Source organism: Nycticebus coucang, chromosome 8, assembly GCF_027406575.1.
Source record: "Nycticebus coucang isolate mNycCou1 chromosome 8, mNycCou1.pri, whole genome shotgun sequence".
Classification (NCBI taxonomy): Eukaryota; Metazoa; Chordata; class Mammalia; order Primates; family Lorisidae; genus Nycticebus; species Nycticebus coucang.
This window is the reverse complement of record NC_069787.1, coordinates 67509081-67526029: the sequence shown is the minus strand read 5'-3', so window position 1 is coordinate 67526029 and position 16949 is coordinate 67509081. Positions and strand designations below refer to the sequence as shown.

The window sequence follows — 16949 nt, the reverse complement described above, 5'->3', positions numbered from 1 at the left end:
AGTATACTTTTAGAGTTGAGATACTATCCTTTAGTAAATACAACAGACACAAGAGTTCCTACTCATTTAGAAAGCAATTCACTTCTGGACAGGTTTCTTTCATTCCAACTCACTCAGGTGATGATCTAATTTCCAGGAGCGTGACCCTACTTTGAGTGCTATTTTCATGGTGTCCACACTCCAGTCTCCTGGTTCCCACTATTTTCAACATCACCTTTACATACATAAAAGTACACACACTGCAGTGGTGATGAAATTATCATTTATACATATATATATATACTTTTTTTTTTAAAGAGACAGAGGCTCACTTTATCGTCCTGGGTCATGGGCATCTGTCCATGGCGTCACAGCTCACACCAACCTCCAATTCCTGGGCTTAGGAGATTCTCTTGCCTCAGCCTCCCGAGTAGCTGGAACTACAGGCAGCCGCCACAATACCCAGCTGTTTTTTTGTTGTTGCAGTTTGGCCAGGGGCGGTTTCAAACCCACCACCCTTGGTACATGGGGACGGCACCCCACCCACTAAGCAACAGGCGCAGCCCTATCATTTGTATGTTTATGTCCCATTTCTTAGCTTAATGCATTAGTAACATCAGATGAATGTAAAATATTAAAAGGGAGGATAGTGGGCGGCGCCTGTGGCTCAGTGAGTAGGGCGCCGGCCCCATATGCCGAGGGTGGCGGGTTCAAACCCAGCCCCGGCCAAACTGCAACAAAAAAAAAAAAAAATAGCCGGGCGTTGTGGCGGGCGCCTGTAGTCTCAGCTGCTCGGGAGGCTGAGGCAAGAGAATCACGTAAGCCCAAGAGTTAGAGGTTGCTGTGAGCCGTGTGACGCCAGGGCACTCTACCAGAGGGCGGTACAGTGAGACTCTGTCTCTACAAAAAAAAAAAAAAAAAAAAAAAAGGGAGGATAGTTTTCAGCATGTAAGATTATATGGGGTGTTATGAAGGATGACATCTATGGAACCCATTTCTATACCCCAACAACCATTTAAAACATGCTGAACCTGGAAAAAGTACACATGGTCATTACAAAAGTTTTGAGATACACACACAAAAAATCAAGAAACAAATTTGTGTTGACAGAAACAATTGAAGCCCTCATAGCAACACCGATAAGCAGAGCCAACTGAACCTTGCATGGGTGAATCACTGCTGACTGTGTTTCTTGGAAGTAAAACAATGGACTATAACATAGTCTGTCTCAAAACTTTGTAGTGACCCACCTAGAAGACTTTTATTGTTATGTGTACAAGAAAAAGCTCTTTTTCTTCTAAACCAAGGCTAGTAGCCTGGGACTTCTAAACTGACACCTTACCATCATTACCACCAATTCTAGAAGGTATTGAAAAAAAAACACAACAGGCGGCGCCTGTGGCTCAGCGGGTAGGGCGCCGGTCCCATATGCTGGAGGTGGCGGGTTCAGACCCAGCCCCGGCCAAATTAAAAAAAAAAAAAAAAAAGAAAAAAAACACAACAATGTAAATTCACATAAACTATCTGGAACTACCAATACACACAAACTGCTAACTTGGAGCATCTCTGTGCAAAAGGCAGATCAGAAGAGATCATGAGAGAGATCTTTTGCTTTTTACTCCACGAACTTCTGCATTCTCATTTTTCAAAAGCATGCATTTTTTTTTTCAAAAGCATGCTTTTTTTCTTTTTTGTACAGACAGAGTCTCACTTTATGGCCCTCGGTAGAGTGCCGTGGCCTCACACAGCTCACAGCAACCTCCAACTCCTGGGCTTAAGCGATTCTCTTGCCTCAGCCTCCCGAGTAGCTGGGACTACAGGCGCCCGCCACAATGCCCGGCTAAGCATGCATTTTTATTATTGTCTAATGACTCAAAACTTTATGGGCTCAGTGGGTAGAGCGCCAGCCCCATATGGCAGGTTCCAACCCAGCACCGGCCAAACTACAACAAAAGAAAAAATAGCAGGGCGTTGTGGCAGGTGCTATAGTCCCAGCTACTCGGGAGGCTGAGGCAAGAGAATCGCCTAAGCTCAGGAGTTGGAGGTTGCTGTGAGCTATGATGCCACCTCACTCTCCCAAGGACAATAAAGTGATACTCTGTCTCTAAAAAAATAAAATAAAATAAAATACAGATGATGTTAGTAAAAAGGACAAGCTATCAAAAAAAGACGAAATGAGCTATTCTAATAATATCACCATGTTATCACACGCAGAAAACTCTCATCTCAATTAAACTTTACAACACTATGAGGCAGGCAACCCAGGTACTAAGCCCTTTTAAAAAATGGGGAAAGCGGCTCAGCGTCTGTGGCTCAAGTGGCTAAGGCGCCAGCCACATACACCTAAGCTGGTGGGTTCGAATCCAGCCCGGGCCCACCAAACAATGATGGCTGCAACCAAAAAAATTAATTAATTAATTAATTAAAAAATAGCTGGGCGTTGTGGCGGGCACCTGTTAGTCCCACCTACTTGGAAGGCCAAGGCAGGAAAGTCACCTGAGCCCAGGAGTTTGAGGTTGCTGTGAGCTGTGATACCACAGCACTCTACCCAGGGCAACAGCTTGAGGGGGGGTGGGGAGCAAGGCTGAGAACATTTAACTACTTAGACAAATGCACCAAAATTTTTTTGAAAGTGTTCTTTTCCTCCGTCTTTAAATCATCTTCAAAAAATTATAATTTAGCTGTAAAACTTTTAAAATTATTTCTGATTACATAATATAATTTTCCTAGAAAAATAAAAAGCATTGACTTAGGTTTACATTTTCAGGAAACAGAAAAATAATGATCAAAATGTAATAAAGTTACATTAAAATTTTTATATTACTCTCCCTCGTGCTTAAAATATTTAAGGACTTCTCAGATATTTTATCCTAAAATAGCACCCCTGTCCATCTGAATTTTTAGGTTTCAAATCTCTATGTGAGGGCAGCCGCTGTGGCTCAAAGGAGTAGGGCGCTGGCCCATATGCCGGAGGTGGTGGGTTCAAGCCCAGCCCCTGCCAAAAACTGCAAAAAAAAAAAAAAAAACAAATCTCAATGTGAGATATTTACTTATCATACAAATATATCCATTAAATAACATCTGAATTTTAAAGAACTTGGACAAAATATGCATTTAGTATGTACCAACATACTGTTAATGACATTTATGTCTACAGGCTAGTTATACAGTCATAACTAGTCAATTTAGTAAGGGTTGAGCCCTCTATAAATTCCAGCAGCAAAACTGACCCGAGTGGCCCAGAGTTCACCAGCTATCTAAAAAGCACAATTTTACAATCCAAAATAGGACATGCTTTAGGGACTCATTACAGTATTTATGACAGTATTTTCTTTTCCTAAAAGTATAAAGCCAAATGGTAGGGGAAAAAAGCCTAACCAAATGCATAGTAAATTGGGAGACTATTTCATCTGTATGTATGTATATATATGATCAAATAGTTCACAGATACTAAAAGTAAAAATTCGATTTATGTGGCAATATAAGGCAAACTGAAAATATTCACTTAAAATCTTTTTTTTTTCTTTTTTTGAAATAGTCTCACTTTGTCACCCTTAGTGAAGTGCCGTGGCATTCTAGCTCACTGCAACCTCAGAGTCTTGAGCTCAAGCAATTCTCTTGTCTCAGCCTCCAAAGTAGCTAGGACCATAGGCATCCACTACTATGCCCAGCTATTTTTAGAGACAGGGTCTTGCTGTAGCTCAGGCTAGTCTGGAACTCCTGAGCTCAAGCAATCCACCCACCTCGGCCTCCCAGAGTGCTAGGATTATTGTAAGCATGAGCCACCACGCCCAGCCTCATTTAAAATACTTTTGACCAGGCTGCATGTGGTGGCTCAAGCCTATAATCCTAACACTCTGGGAGGAAAAGGTGGGTGGACTGCCTGAGCTCAGGAATTTAAGACCAGCCTGAGCAAGAGTGAAAACCCCATCTCTAAAAAGTAGCTAGGCGCTGTGGTGGACGCCTGTAGTCCCAGCTACTTGGGAGGCTGAGGCAGAAGGATCACTTGAACTCCGGAGTTGGAGATTGCTGTAAGCTGTGACACCACAGCACTCTACTAAGGGCAACAGACTGAAACTCTGTCTCAAAAAAAATAAGAAAAGAAAAACCATTCTTTAAAGACAACATAGGGCAGGCATGGTGGCTCACTCTTGAAGGCCGAGATAAGAGGATTGCTTGAGGTCAGCAGTTTGAGACCAGCCTAAACAAGAGCAAGACCTCATCTAAAATAGAAAAATTAGCTGAGTGTTGGGATAGGTACCTGTAGTCCCAGGTACTGAAGAAGCTGAGGCAGGAAGACTGCTTGAGCCCAGGAGTTGCCATGAGCTAAGCTGATATTATGGCCTGGGTAACAGAAGGAGACTCTTGTCTCCCAAAACAACATAATATCCATTTTCTTGCAAAATAAAAAAGCCTAGTATTTTCTCAGAAATCAGAGATTTTTCTCAAAATATTTAAGTATATTAAGCTTTATCTCCCTATTACCAACCACCCAACAGCAATCCATTTTGGAGCTTCCTGACCACAGGTAATCTTCAAAGGGTTGACCCTGAAGGGGTAATGAGGATTTTCCAAAGAGAAAAAAATGCCTGAGTAGTACAAATCTCTCACACATGAACTCAGATAAAATGATGCTATTGAAGTGTACTTATCCTATTTTTTAAAATGATTAATAATCCCATGAAAATCTTCAAGTTGTTTACAACTTTAAATTTGATCGCACTTATTCACAAGAAAGCTATTATATGTTACAATAAATATTATTAGTTTTTAAACCATGTCTTAAAAACTTTACAATTTGATCAGCTAGAGCTGTCTGAACTCACAAGACACATACATAGGAGAGACAGAATACCAAACAGGAGGGATAATTACACAACACAGATCCACCTCAGGGAATGACCCTGGATTCCACACAAAACAGTCAAGGAAAGTTATTGATTTCTATTTGAATAACTGTTCCACTAAAATAAAACTGTTAAATACCATGGTATAAACATTATTTCTTCACTTTCTCAACCATCTGAGAAGAATGGTTGACTCTACAGTTAACCAATATTGGTTGACTCAAAGATTGGACTCTAAACAGTCATGAAAAAAATCCTCAAGAATGATTAAATAGTTCAGTTATAAATTACAGTTTAAGAGTATTTCAAACTCAAAATGATTCAAGGAGCATTCCATACCTTATCAACATTAAGAACAAATGTTAACAAAAATATCGATCACAGTTTAGAAAGTGTTAAAGGGCGGTGCCTGTGGCTCAAGGAGTAGAGCACCAGTCCCATATGCCGGAGGTGGCAGGTTCAAACCTAGCCCCAGCCAAAAACCAAAAAAAAAGAAAAAAAGAAAGTGTTAATAAGCAAATATTTCATTCAGCTTTCCAACCTAAATATTTCCACACTCATCTTAAACTCTAAATCAATGGTTCTCAACCTTTCTAATGCCAAGACCCTTTAATACAGATGATGTCAACACATATGTGGGCGGACCGCGTGGAGACTGATTGAGCAGCTGTCTCTTGGTTCCTAAGACCATCAGAAATATGTGTTTTCTGACCCCCAAAGGAGTCACGACCCACAGGTTGAGAACCGCTAAGTCTAAACGTCTTCTCGTCATTAACTTTACTCCTGCCTATAATTTTAGAACGTTTCTGAAATCTCACATCCCATTCCAATCTTGAGAATTAAGTTTAAATGTTATACTTAAAGTCCTTCCTCACTTCACTACTGACTTAGTAAAGTCATCAGGCCTTCCACTTTGACCCAACAATAGCAAAATGGCTACTCTATAAACAGTGATCAATAAACCCCAGAAAGTTTCAAATTGTTTTAAAACTGAAACACACACATATATAGTATAGTCTACTGTACAATTTCAATATAGCTTCTACCTATTAATTTAAAACAAAACCTTTTTATCAAAACCAAATAGTTTTCTGAATTGCCCTGCCAAAAGTCCAATACAAAATGTATATACCATGGAGTAAGTCTGAAGATTCCTATTTAATTCTATGCTTTATTAGCTTAGCAGAACTTGAATAAGAGATTACAGCAAAGCACTTTTCTAAACTAAAATGTACCTAGCATCTAAAATATTTCACATCAGCCTTAATGCCATAGCAAAGATCCATGAGTAGGCGCAAGGACACACCTTTAAATTTACTTTACAGTTTTGTTTCAGGTATGCAAAAGACCACTCCAATTATCTATTCCTTCTTTTCAACACCGTACTGAGCTGTCAGAGGCTTACCAGAGAATATTAAACTCAGGTTAATAAAGCTCAGATGCGACGTATGTCAGCACCATAACAAGGATTAACCGCAGAATAAAAGCAAAAGTATATAGTAATAAAAAGGAAACCCCAAGATAAAGGTTAAGAATTTTAAAAAGAAAAAAAACTGAAAAGCAACTCACCTGCAGTTAGGTGGGGGGTCTAAAGTGATGTCTGCCAGTTCCTTCTGAATCCTGGAGTCAGGGAAATAGGAGAGACAAACACAAGAAATATTAAGACCCTGGAAGCTCCCACCTGTAACGCTCAGGTCTGGCATATAAACCTAAAACCCACAGCATTTCCACTGAAAAAAGGGGAAAAGACACATCGGAAGCTTAGGCAAAAACTTTTTTCACAAAGGTAGTGAGGCGGCGGTACGGAACCCGGGGTTTTCATCTACAATGTTTAGGTTCCAATCTTGCCTGGCACATCAAGGCAGTTCGATTTCTCGGTGTTTTCCAGTTAGGAAATAAGTTTAATGTTTCTCACTTGCGGTCTCATTTCCTGAGTCTTTCCCCTACACCTCCTCTCCCTGGCACGGAGCGATCAGAGCCATCGGTAGGAGGGAAGGACCCCAGGCTCCGGCCCCTCCCGCCCACGCCCGGCAGGGCGCCCCCTCAGGCCGGGGGTCCCAGCACCTCACGACACCTGCCCCCCACCCCCATGGCCGCCCGGGTCCTCAGTGACGAAGCCAACATGGCCGCTCCCCACGAGGCCCCTCGGGCCGACTGACCTGCCGGGCGTCGCGGCCGCCCCCGCCGCCCCGCCCGCTCCGGCGCTCACCCGACGGCTCTAGCCGCGCGGGTAGAGCGGCAGGCGGGGCGCGGGGGCAGGGACTGGGGCGACAGCGCGGGGCTGCTCCGCGCCGGCCAGCTCGCCTCCCCCGGCGGCGCCCAGCTCCCCGCCCCGGCTGTAGCGCGGCGGCGCGGCGACCCGCACAGGTGCACTAGCCCTCGCCTCCGCCCCGCACGCGCGCTGGGACTCAAGGCCCACCTTTCCGGCTTTTCCCCGGCGTCCTCTTAACTTCTCGCGGGCCTGTCCCCTTCCTTCTCCACCATCCGCTTTCAGCTCGCTGTGGACACCCCGCTGCCCGCAGTTCTCTCCTTCGACACCAACCCTCGACTTCACAAAGAGCCCCATCCCCCACTCCCAGGCAGAAGCCACCAGGCAGTTCACACCAAGCCCTGGCCTTTGTCTTTTGCTTACCTAGGCGCTTACAAGCATCAATACGCCAAAGTTTTGGGCCTTGAAGTTTCTTCCATCTTCTAAAGGGTGCCTATTTTTATAATCTTCCCTCTTGCCATATAAAGCCCAACAGGGCTATGTTACAACTTAAAAAATCTCACTGAGGCAGCACAAAAGTTAAAAAAAAAAAAAAAAAAACACAGGACAATTTGATTCACAACGGAAGTCTTTCCCTTTCCAAAGGTTTTCTGAGGGTAGGAAGAGGCTTGCTATAAGTGAAGAGGAAAAGGTTTAAGAAGGAGTTCTATTTTCCATAATTTAAATTAAGGGTGCTGACTAGGAGGAAGTTCTGTAAATTTTCCTACTAAGACATTTCCTGTCTCCTACAAATCTGGTCAACTTTAGAAAGGGGTTTGTTCACAATCTCTCTGCATCACTGTATCAGTATTCTGCTACCAATAAGCATTTCGGTTCTGTCGCATCTCTGCTGTTTGACTCATTTTTTTATGTTAGACAGAAAGTGTGGGACCCAGATTCTTTACCGGCATCTTTTTGAATGGCTGTATTTTAATACATTGTACCTAGGTACAAAAGCCTCCCTCTAAGCAGAACGCATATAAAAATATAGATGTAAAAATATATCCTTGCCAAGTCAACTTCTACATTAAATAGTCACTGAATAGGTAGTTGCTTTAATACCTAAAATGTGTAATGCCAGATAGCTATATCCACTTCATCTTGACAGCTAACATGTGCACCATTTCCAAAGAACTGGCAAAAGATTTGCAGGAGTAACTCACACATATGTCCACAGGGTAATTCTTGTTGGGACCACTCTCAATGCAGGTTTTTCTATACCTATGGTTTAGAAACCACTTTCCAATATGCAGTCATTAATCGCTTAGTCTGCCAATTGAGGCATCTTTTCCACTCCATCTCCTGGTATATGTGCTCCTTCCAATTCTATGGGCAACACCTACATTCCAAATCAATATATTCCACAGAACAGCCTCTATAGGGTCTCATGAACATCGATTTTTCCCTCTTATTCTTTCACTATTACCTTTTACTATTTTGCTATTAACCTTAGCGCTGCTTTAACACTAATAGGCACTCTTTGAGCAATGTATCTAGGGAGCTAAATTCATACAAACAAAAAAAACACCCTAATATTAACTTACAGGTAAAATTACTGTTTGTAGTTTTCCACTTTTCACCTTCTACACTTATCATCTCTCCCAGCCATTTCCAAATTAAGATTTTAACTTTCTTAGTATAAATAGACAAATTGTTGTCCAGTGAAAACTACTCCCTGTGTAATTCACTAACACAAAGCAAACTATTTTATTTATATATGCTACTACTTGTGCTTTTACCCCTCAATATACTCATATACACTAGTTATATCCAGCAAAATACAAAAGTACTGACGACTAAAAGAAACTATCTTGCCTTGAGCAGGTCCGGCCAACAGCAGAGAGGATCAGGAAGCCTAGAAGGTGGAGGCGGGGCAGTTGAGGGAGGGCCCATCCAGGCCCATCCAAAGTGGACCAAGTAAATGCCAGTCTGGGACAAGGACACAGGGCTAATCAATGAGATCAGTTAGGACTCCAGGGAAGATGTATCATTAAACCAACTCTCTGAAAATGAGGACATCTTGCAGAGGCATCCTGCCACTTAACTCAAAACCTCCAAACTATTTAAAATAAGCTAAAGTCACTCCATCAGCCTATGGCTAGGTCACCAAAACGCTTCTTCAAAATTTTCAAATTTCAAGTCAGGCAGAAAGAACAAATTCTCAAACTCGGGGTTCCAGGCTCTCTACTCAGCGGAGAGATCTAAAGTCTTACATTCCATTTTATCTCAAATTCTTTTAAGAAAGGTAGCTTTATCTAACCCACCATTTGGATTCTTTACTAACTTCCTGCTTTGCCACTTTAAAGTTTAACAACTGTCTAACTCTGAAAGCAGAAGGATTTATGAAAGAGTGTCTGCGGGTTCCCAGGAATCTGCTATACATTATGTTAAGGGTCATGGAGATCAGAAAATATTACTGAAGGATGATGGAGGTAAAAAGTAGCTATTAACCTCCAGAGACTTAAGAGGAATGAAAAAAGAAAAAGAGCCACTACTTGAATTCAATTTATTAAAAAAAAAAAAGGTAAAGGAACATTTTTAAAGCATGAGGAGAGCAAATATCATGGGAAAAAAATGAGTCTCCCTGAAATTTGGTAAATTGAAGATCTTAAAGAGAACAAAAGAGAATCACAAAAATAATCTAGAATAACCATTTTACAATCACTTATTCATTCATTTGCCTCAACTCTCCAAGTCAGAAAAATCTCTTCAAATTTCAGAGAACATGTTACCACCTGCCTATTTTACCTACTAATATGAATTACTTATTCCTCATGCAATTTGTGGTGAACCAATGCTCTATTCAAAAAAAAAATCATCCATGCAACAGGTGAGAAGAAAGTAAAGTGATCACAGAATTCATTTTGATGCAGTTGTCTAGGCAGGTATTAGTAATTAAGAAGTGGGATGTCCACCTTGGGGAGGGTCACAAATTAGTGATTAATAGGCAAGTAATTTGAAATCAGATTTAGGGGCTTTTAACAGTAATGAGGATTCTTACAAACTTCAAGAAGAAATGAGAGAGGCAAGCCACAACAGCTGCATGTGGACAATGATTAAAAAAAGAAGCAATAGAGAAGAAAATTAAGGCTGCCAAGGCCCTTCTTTCATTTTTAAGAACACATAAATCATCAGCGGTGGGGCCTTTAAGCTACACTCACGGAGAGGCAGTTCCAAAGATAGGAACCCGCCAGGGGTGGAAAAAAAAATGAGTGCTGTACCTCTTGGCGCTGGTGGAGAGGAGTTTGGAGTTTTTGCTCATGCTGACTTTACTCTCCTTCTTCTTGGGGGTGTTTGTTTCTTTCTCGGTTTGCTGGTTAGAGGACGAAGATGAGGAGGAGCTGGTGCTGGCCCTCGAATCGTCATCCGACATAGCGAACCCCCCACCCCACCCCGCAAACAGCCCCTGCAAGGGGAGGAAAACAAAACAGAAACACAAACTATGCAGTGTAAATAAGGAACTTGGGTTCTAGCAGGAGGGCACATTGACCAGGGGTGCACCGGGCCGCCCACCGCCCTCCACCCAATTTTCAAAGTCTCCAGGCCCATTACGGCTTTTGCAAATCGGACGCAGCTTGTTTATTTTTGGCCCCAAGTGGGGGACGCTGTGGGAAAACAGTCTGGAGCTAGGCGGGCGGCCCCTCCCTCGCCCCCCCGGGGCTCCCCACCCGCCAGGGAGGGAGAAGCCGTGGAGGCCAAGGAGGGCAGGGCGGGGGCGCGGGGCGCCTCGGCGGGGCAAAAAGGGAAGGTCCCGGAGGCCGGCTGGCCTAGGGGCTGTTTTTGTCCACTCTCCAGGGGTCGTGGGGGGCAGGTGGCCCGGGCGATACTGCGGGGGCCACGAGCGGAGTTTGGCGAGATCGGGAAAAGAAGAGGGGCGGGAAGGAGTAAGAGAGAAAGCCGAAACCGGGGGACTGAGGTGGGGAGCGGGTGCCCGGTGGGGGAAGGGAGAGGCCGGAGGGGAGCAGGGGCGACAAGGCCCGAGCCCCCCACCCCAGCCGCGCCCCAACGCCCCTCCCAGCTGGCCCACCCCTCGGCCACACAGCTTAGGGCTGCGCGATGAGCCGGTGGGGGTCCCGAGCACACGCCCGATAGCCACCCGTGGAAGGAGGTGGGGGAGAGGGGCGGGCTTGGCCTCCGCGGCGAAGGAATAACAATGAGTCCTTCCGCCCCAGAGGGGTTAATCCCCGCGGGCCCCCTCCCCCGGGGAAAATTGGGCACCCCCAACAACCCCTCCCCCGCTCCCGGCCCCCTCGGCGGCCAGTGGGGGGCTCCCGGGGCAGCACTGACAGTTCAAGCCTCAATGACCCCCCCCAGCCCCCAACGAGGGCGGCCCCCGCACCCCACGCTGCCCGGGGTCCCTGCCCATCCCCCGCGGGCGGGCCCCGGACCCCTGGGGCTCCCCAGTCCCTCTCCGCCCCCCCATGCCTGTGCCCGCGGCCCGGGCGGCGCGGGTCGAGGAAGGCGGCGAGGGGTGTCCCCGAGGCCCAGCGTCGCGGCCGGGGGGCAGCGGGCGGCACGAGGGGGATCCCCGTACCTCTCTTTGTGTCTGGCTCCTCCGTGCCGCCGCCGCGGCTGCTGCTGCGGCTGCGGCTGGGCCTGGCCACTCGTGTCTCTCTCTCGCTGGGAGAGAAGCGGAAGTGCAGCAACAGCAACTATTAAACAGGCAATGGCTTCCCCCAGCCACACACGCTCACACACACACCACTCCTCCTTCTCTTCCTCCTCCTCCTCCTCGCCCTCACCCCTCCCCCACCCGTCCCGGTCCCACCCACCCGCGCTCCCCTCCCCTTGCAAAACCTCCGGGGGGAGGGTGGCGGCGCGAGGAGGACACTGGGGACCCCAGAAAATCCTGCCCCTCCTCCCCACCCACACCCTCACCCAACGCCTCCTCGGGACGCCCGGGAAGGGGGCTAAGGGTGTGAATTTTCCCTGAAGTGGTGTGGGGACCTGGATTCTGGGCCGCAGAGGGGAAGCAGAGGGGGAATGGGGGCGCTGGGAGCGATTACAACCAATGGATAGGGGGTCACGAGAGAAAGTTATTTTCAATGAGGGCTTTTAGAAAGAAGGGGGTAGGGAGGTGGCAAATTGGTGGAAGAGATGGTAATACTGTTGGCAAGGACTTTGGACCATAGAACGCAGAGGGAACTCCTCCTAAAAAGAGATCAGTTTAAAGAGAAAAAAATCCCACATCGGGTTTCCTTTGGGCTAACACTTGCCTGTCTGTCTGGCAATTTACCTGCTAGGACTGGAGGTCAGAAAATGCCTGTTGGAAAATCCCATACTAGGAGTTTTCTTGCTCAGGGTAGGAATCACGTGCGAATTTACAATATTAGATTCTTCCGGTCACTTTTTATAGAAAGTAATGCGGTTTTATAAAAGTGATGCAAAGGATTTCGTGACAGGTAAAACCAACGTGTAAATGGGCTTGCAAATGTGAGACATCACTGGGAATAGACTACTGAATTAGACTGGATTTAGAATTTTTGGTGTCAGTTTACGTTAGGTATAAAATATGACTTTTGTAAAGTGGATGGAAGTTTGGGGGACCACAGTCCCTTCTTTAGCTACATATAAATGCTATTCGAATAATATTTTTAGAATAATCAGTAATTCTTCTGAATTGTTCCTTATTTAGATGTTTACCAAAGTTTTAAAAATATTAAACCATCAAATAACAGTTTTGTCTCATACTTAGTTGTCATTCAGTTGAAGAGAACTAAGGAGACATGTGCCATCAAAATACAACAGTACCACACATACAAGGTCTTGTGCATCAAGGAGGCAGCCCAGTCAGATTTCCATGGGCCACTCTAAATTATGTCATCCAAATTGCCATCATTTTCAGGGATGGCACCTGTGGCTCAAAGGAGTAGAACACCAGCCCCATAGGCCAGAGGTGGTGGGTTCAAACCCAGCCCTGGCCAAAAACTGCAAAAAAAAAAAAAACCAAATTGCCATCATTTTCCATGGCAGTGGTGGCTTCAGTTACCATGGGACAACAAAACAAGATATAAGCCCATGGTATATCCAGTAACCAGGAAAACAAGCATTCTCATTACCCAACTAAAGCCCTTCTAGCTGTCAACCTGAAACTCCACCTTACCAAAATTCAAAAAATAACTTCATGCATCTTGCTCAGTCTCTGCGAGGAAACTTGTATCTACCAGGAGTTCATAGAATCAAGTTCAAAACCTGCAAGAAAGATTATATATAGGTCATCATTTTGGCCTCCTGCCTCCAGACAGAATTATTTTTCCACCACCAAAATGCATAGGATTTGAAATGATCTCCAGACGTAACCTTTCTTAGTGTTTGGTTCCAGGAGCCCTGGTAGAGCCTACAGAAGTGATGGCATTCCCTGCTGTGTGATATTTGGAAAAAGAATATCTTTAACAACAGAAGAACTTTTTATTCTTCTGATGAAAAAGATATAAATTCCAACAGAAACAATAAGCAAACAGATGAAATAAATTCAGGACATCTTCTGACAATTTGGATTTCTTTTTTTTTCTTTCTTTCTTTTTTTTTTTTTTTTTTTTTTTTTTTTGCAGTTTTTGGCCAGGGCTGGTTTTGAACCCACCACCTCGGGCTTATGGGTACAGCCCCCTACTCCTTTGAACCACAGGCACCGCCCTTGGATTTCTGATACTCAAAAATACATGTCTACACCTGAGTACAACCAGTAAAAAATCATATATACAGGGTGGCGACCATAGCTCAGTGGATAGGGCGCCAGTCATATACACCCAGGCTGGTGGATTCAAACCCAGCCAGACCAGCTAAACAACAGTGACAACTACAACAAAAAAATAGCTGGGGGGTGTGGCAGGCACCTGTAGTCGCAGCTACTTGGGAGGCTGAGGCAAGAGAATCACTTAAGCCCAAGAGTTTGAGGTTGCTGTGAGCTGTGACAATACAGCACTCTACCGAGGGCAACATAATGAGACTCTGTCTCAAAAAAAAAAAAAATCATACATACAGTATATAAAGGCAAGAGACGGCAGAAATCACAGAAAAATAAACAATTTGATTTGCTGAAATTTGCTGAAGTGACCGGAATGTTGAATGACTGTTTCTTTAATATTGATTTGTTTAAATTTCCTTGGTTACTAACTATAATAATAATTTAAAAAATAATAATAGGGCGGCGCCTGTGGCTCAGTCGGTAAGGCGCCGGCCCCATATACCGAGGGTGGCGGGTTCAAACCCGGCCCCGGCCAAACTGCAACCAAAAAATAGCCGGGCGTTGTGGCGGGCGCCTGTAGTCCCAGCTACTCGGGAGGCTGAGGCAAGAGAATCGCTTAAGCCCAGGAGTTGGAGGTTGCTGTGAGCTGTGTGAGGCCACGGCACTCTACCAAGGGCCATAAAGTGAGACTCTGTCTCTACAAAAAAAAAAAAAAAATTAAAAAATAATAATAATAATTTTTTTTAAGAACCTGAACATGGTATTTTATGTTGCATTGTTAATGATGGGTTACACTGGTCCTTGGGAAAGAAATCATGAAATTTATGGGTTCTTCCTATATAGAAAAGTGCTTTTCCCCACACCTGTCTGAAAATCCTAGTCCTCTCTTATGTACTATTCCCTTTTATCTCTGATCCACACTAGCTTAATTTAGTTGCTTTATGGTTTTGAAATGACCTGCTGAGAGGAGATAAAAACCTCAAAATGGGCTCAGTGCCCATAGCTCAGTGAGCAGGGTGCCAGACACATATATCAAAGCTGAAGGGTTCGAACCCTGCCCTGCCTGGGCCTGCTAAACAACAATAACAACTGCAACAAAAAAATAGCTGGGCATTGTGGCAGGCACCTGTAGTCCCAGATACTTGAGAGGCTGAGGCAAGAGAATCGCTTAAGCCCAAGAGTTTGAGGTTGCGGTGAGCTGTGATGCTACAGCACTCTACTGAGGATGACGTAGTGAGACTCTGTCTCAAAAAAAAAAAAAACTTAAAATGTTTAGAAAAGAATCTACCCACCGCTCTCAAAGGACTAATCCTTATGTCAGATCATTTAAAATACCTGCGTAGGGCAGGGCCACGCCTGTGGCTCAAAGGAGTAGGGCACCAGCCCCATATGCCAGAGGCAGTGGGTTCAAACCCAGCCCCAGCCGGAAAGTGCAAAAATAAATAAATAAATAAAATAAAATACCTGTATACAGTTGTCTTAGAAAAAATGAGTCCTATTTACAACCTTCTTGCTCCCTTTATTAACTGCAGGGCCTAAGGAACTCAATTGATCTCCTTAAGCCTCAGTTTCCTCACCTATAAAACACAAGAATACCTGCGCTATACTAACCAGCAGGATCCGATGGGTACCTATAACAAAAATGATTTATTGGGCGGTGCCTGTGGCTCAAAGGAGTAGGGCGCTGGCCCCATATGCCAGAGGTTGAGGGTTCAAACCCGGCCCCGGCCAGAAATTGCAAAAAACAAACAAACAACAACAACAAAAAAGATTTATTAACTGTTTTTTGTTTTTTTATACATTCTTTTTTTGGGGGGGGCCAGGGCTGGGTTTGAACCCACCACCTCCGGCATATGGGACTGGCGCCCTAATCCTTGAGCCACAGGCGCCACCCTATTAACTGTTATTTAAAATAAATTATTAATAGGCTCGGCACCTGTGGCTCAAGCAGCTAAGGTGCCAGCCACATACGTGGCAAAATTGTGCTGTCCACAGATGGTGCTGTCACTTCTGGCAATGAAAGAAGAGCCTCAATTGCATTAGATAAAAATACATTAAATGTAAAAGAATTCCGATAATATTTTTAAGAATATGTTAACAATCAAGACAGAGTTGGAAAAGTAGGAAGATAGATGCAAGCTGAGGGAATCACAAAATTTGTAACATTCACTTGAACGAACTAATTTTGCTGTTGAAGTTCACTCCTTCCCATCCTAAGAATAATCTTCATTAATGATTTATTTTAGATTTATGGGTATACATTAAGTAGGGAATACATTTTTGTGCTATATTATTCTAAGGAAATTAGAGAAAATGCCAAGAAAGCGTTCCTCCCCTCACCCCTAATTTCCCTTGGAGGAAATGGTTTTCTGTGGTACTCCATACATATGCAAGCAAATACATACACATTGAATGCTTTGATAAGAATGCTCAATTTGCATTTTAAAAAATGCTTCCAATCACAAAAGCCCAAGCACTGTGATGTCTCTTGGGCTTGGAGAAAGTGGGCTCCATTTTCACTCCTACCTATTTTTGGTTCTCAGAATGATCCAACTCTCTTCTTCAAGTCATCTTTAGAGTATCAAGTACTTTTAAGTAGAAGCACTTGAAAATCAAGTTGCTAGCTGATCCCAAACTGATCCCAAACTGATCATTTCACCTCTCAAAAGAAAGAGAGCCAGTCTAACTTTGAGCACTCCTATTTTTGACTTGTTGCTTACACTAAAATTCAGGTCCTTTATAAAGATGACCATTCTCTTTGGCCAATTTCATGTGCAAAGAATTATTGAGCAAATTAACATTTGTTAATACTGTTTTTAAAACGTACCTCAAGAGAAAAAAAAAATCTTCTTGTTTGAAATTTAAAAAGAATGTCGATGGGCGGCGCCTGTGGCTCAGTCGGTAAGGCGCCGGCCCCATATACCGAGGGTGGCAGGTTCAAACCCGGCCCCAGCCAAACTGCAACCAAAAAATAGCCGGGCGTTGTGGCGGGCGCCTGTAGTCCCAGCTACTCGGGAGGCTGAAGCAAGAGAATCGCTTAGGCCCAGGAGTTGGAGGTTGCTGTGAGCTGTGTGACGCCACGGCACTCTACCGAGGGCCATAAAGTGAGACTCTGTCTCTACAAAAAAAAATAAAATAAAAATAAAAAGAATGTCGATAAAGCCTTTCTGGAAAAGATGGACTCACTATG

At 44.3% G+C, this 16949-nt stretch overlaps 1 protein-coding gene across 1 annotated transcript in view; it reads right to left on the bottom strand.

The window, feature by feature from the left end:
• The window catches only part of UBE2E1 (ubiquitin conjugating enzyme E2 E1), a 99793-nt gene extending 88001 nt beyond the window's left edge, over positions 1-11792 (bottom strand). Inside the window, exons 1-3 of the mRNA XM_053599148.1 lie at positions 11609-11792; positions 10296-10480; positions 6396-6446 (exon numbers count right to left, since the gene is read on the bottom strand). Of these exons, the coding sequence (XP_053455123.1) occupies positions 6396-6446; positions 10296-10447 (203 nt within the window). The 5' untranslated portion in view covers positions 10448-10480; positions 11609-11792. The remainder of the gene's footprint in view (positions 1-6395; positions 6447-10295; positions 10481-11608) is intronic.
• Between the last annotated feature and the right edge of the window lie 5157 nt (positions 11793-16949).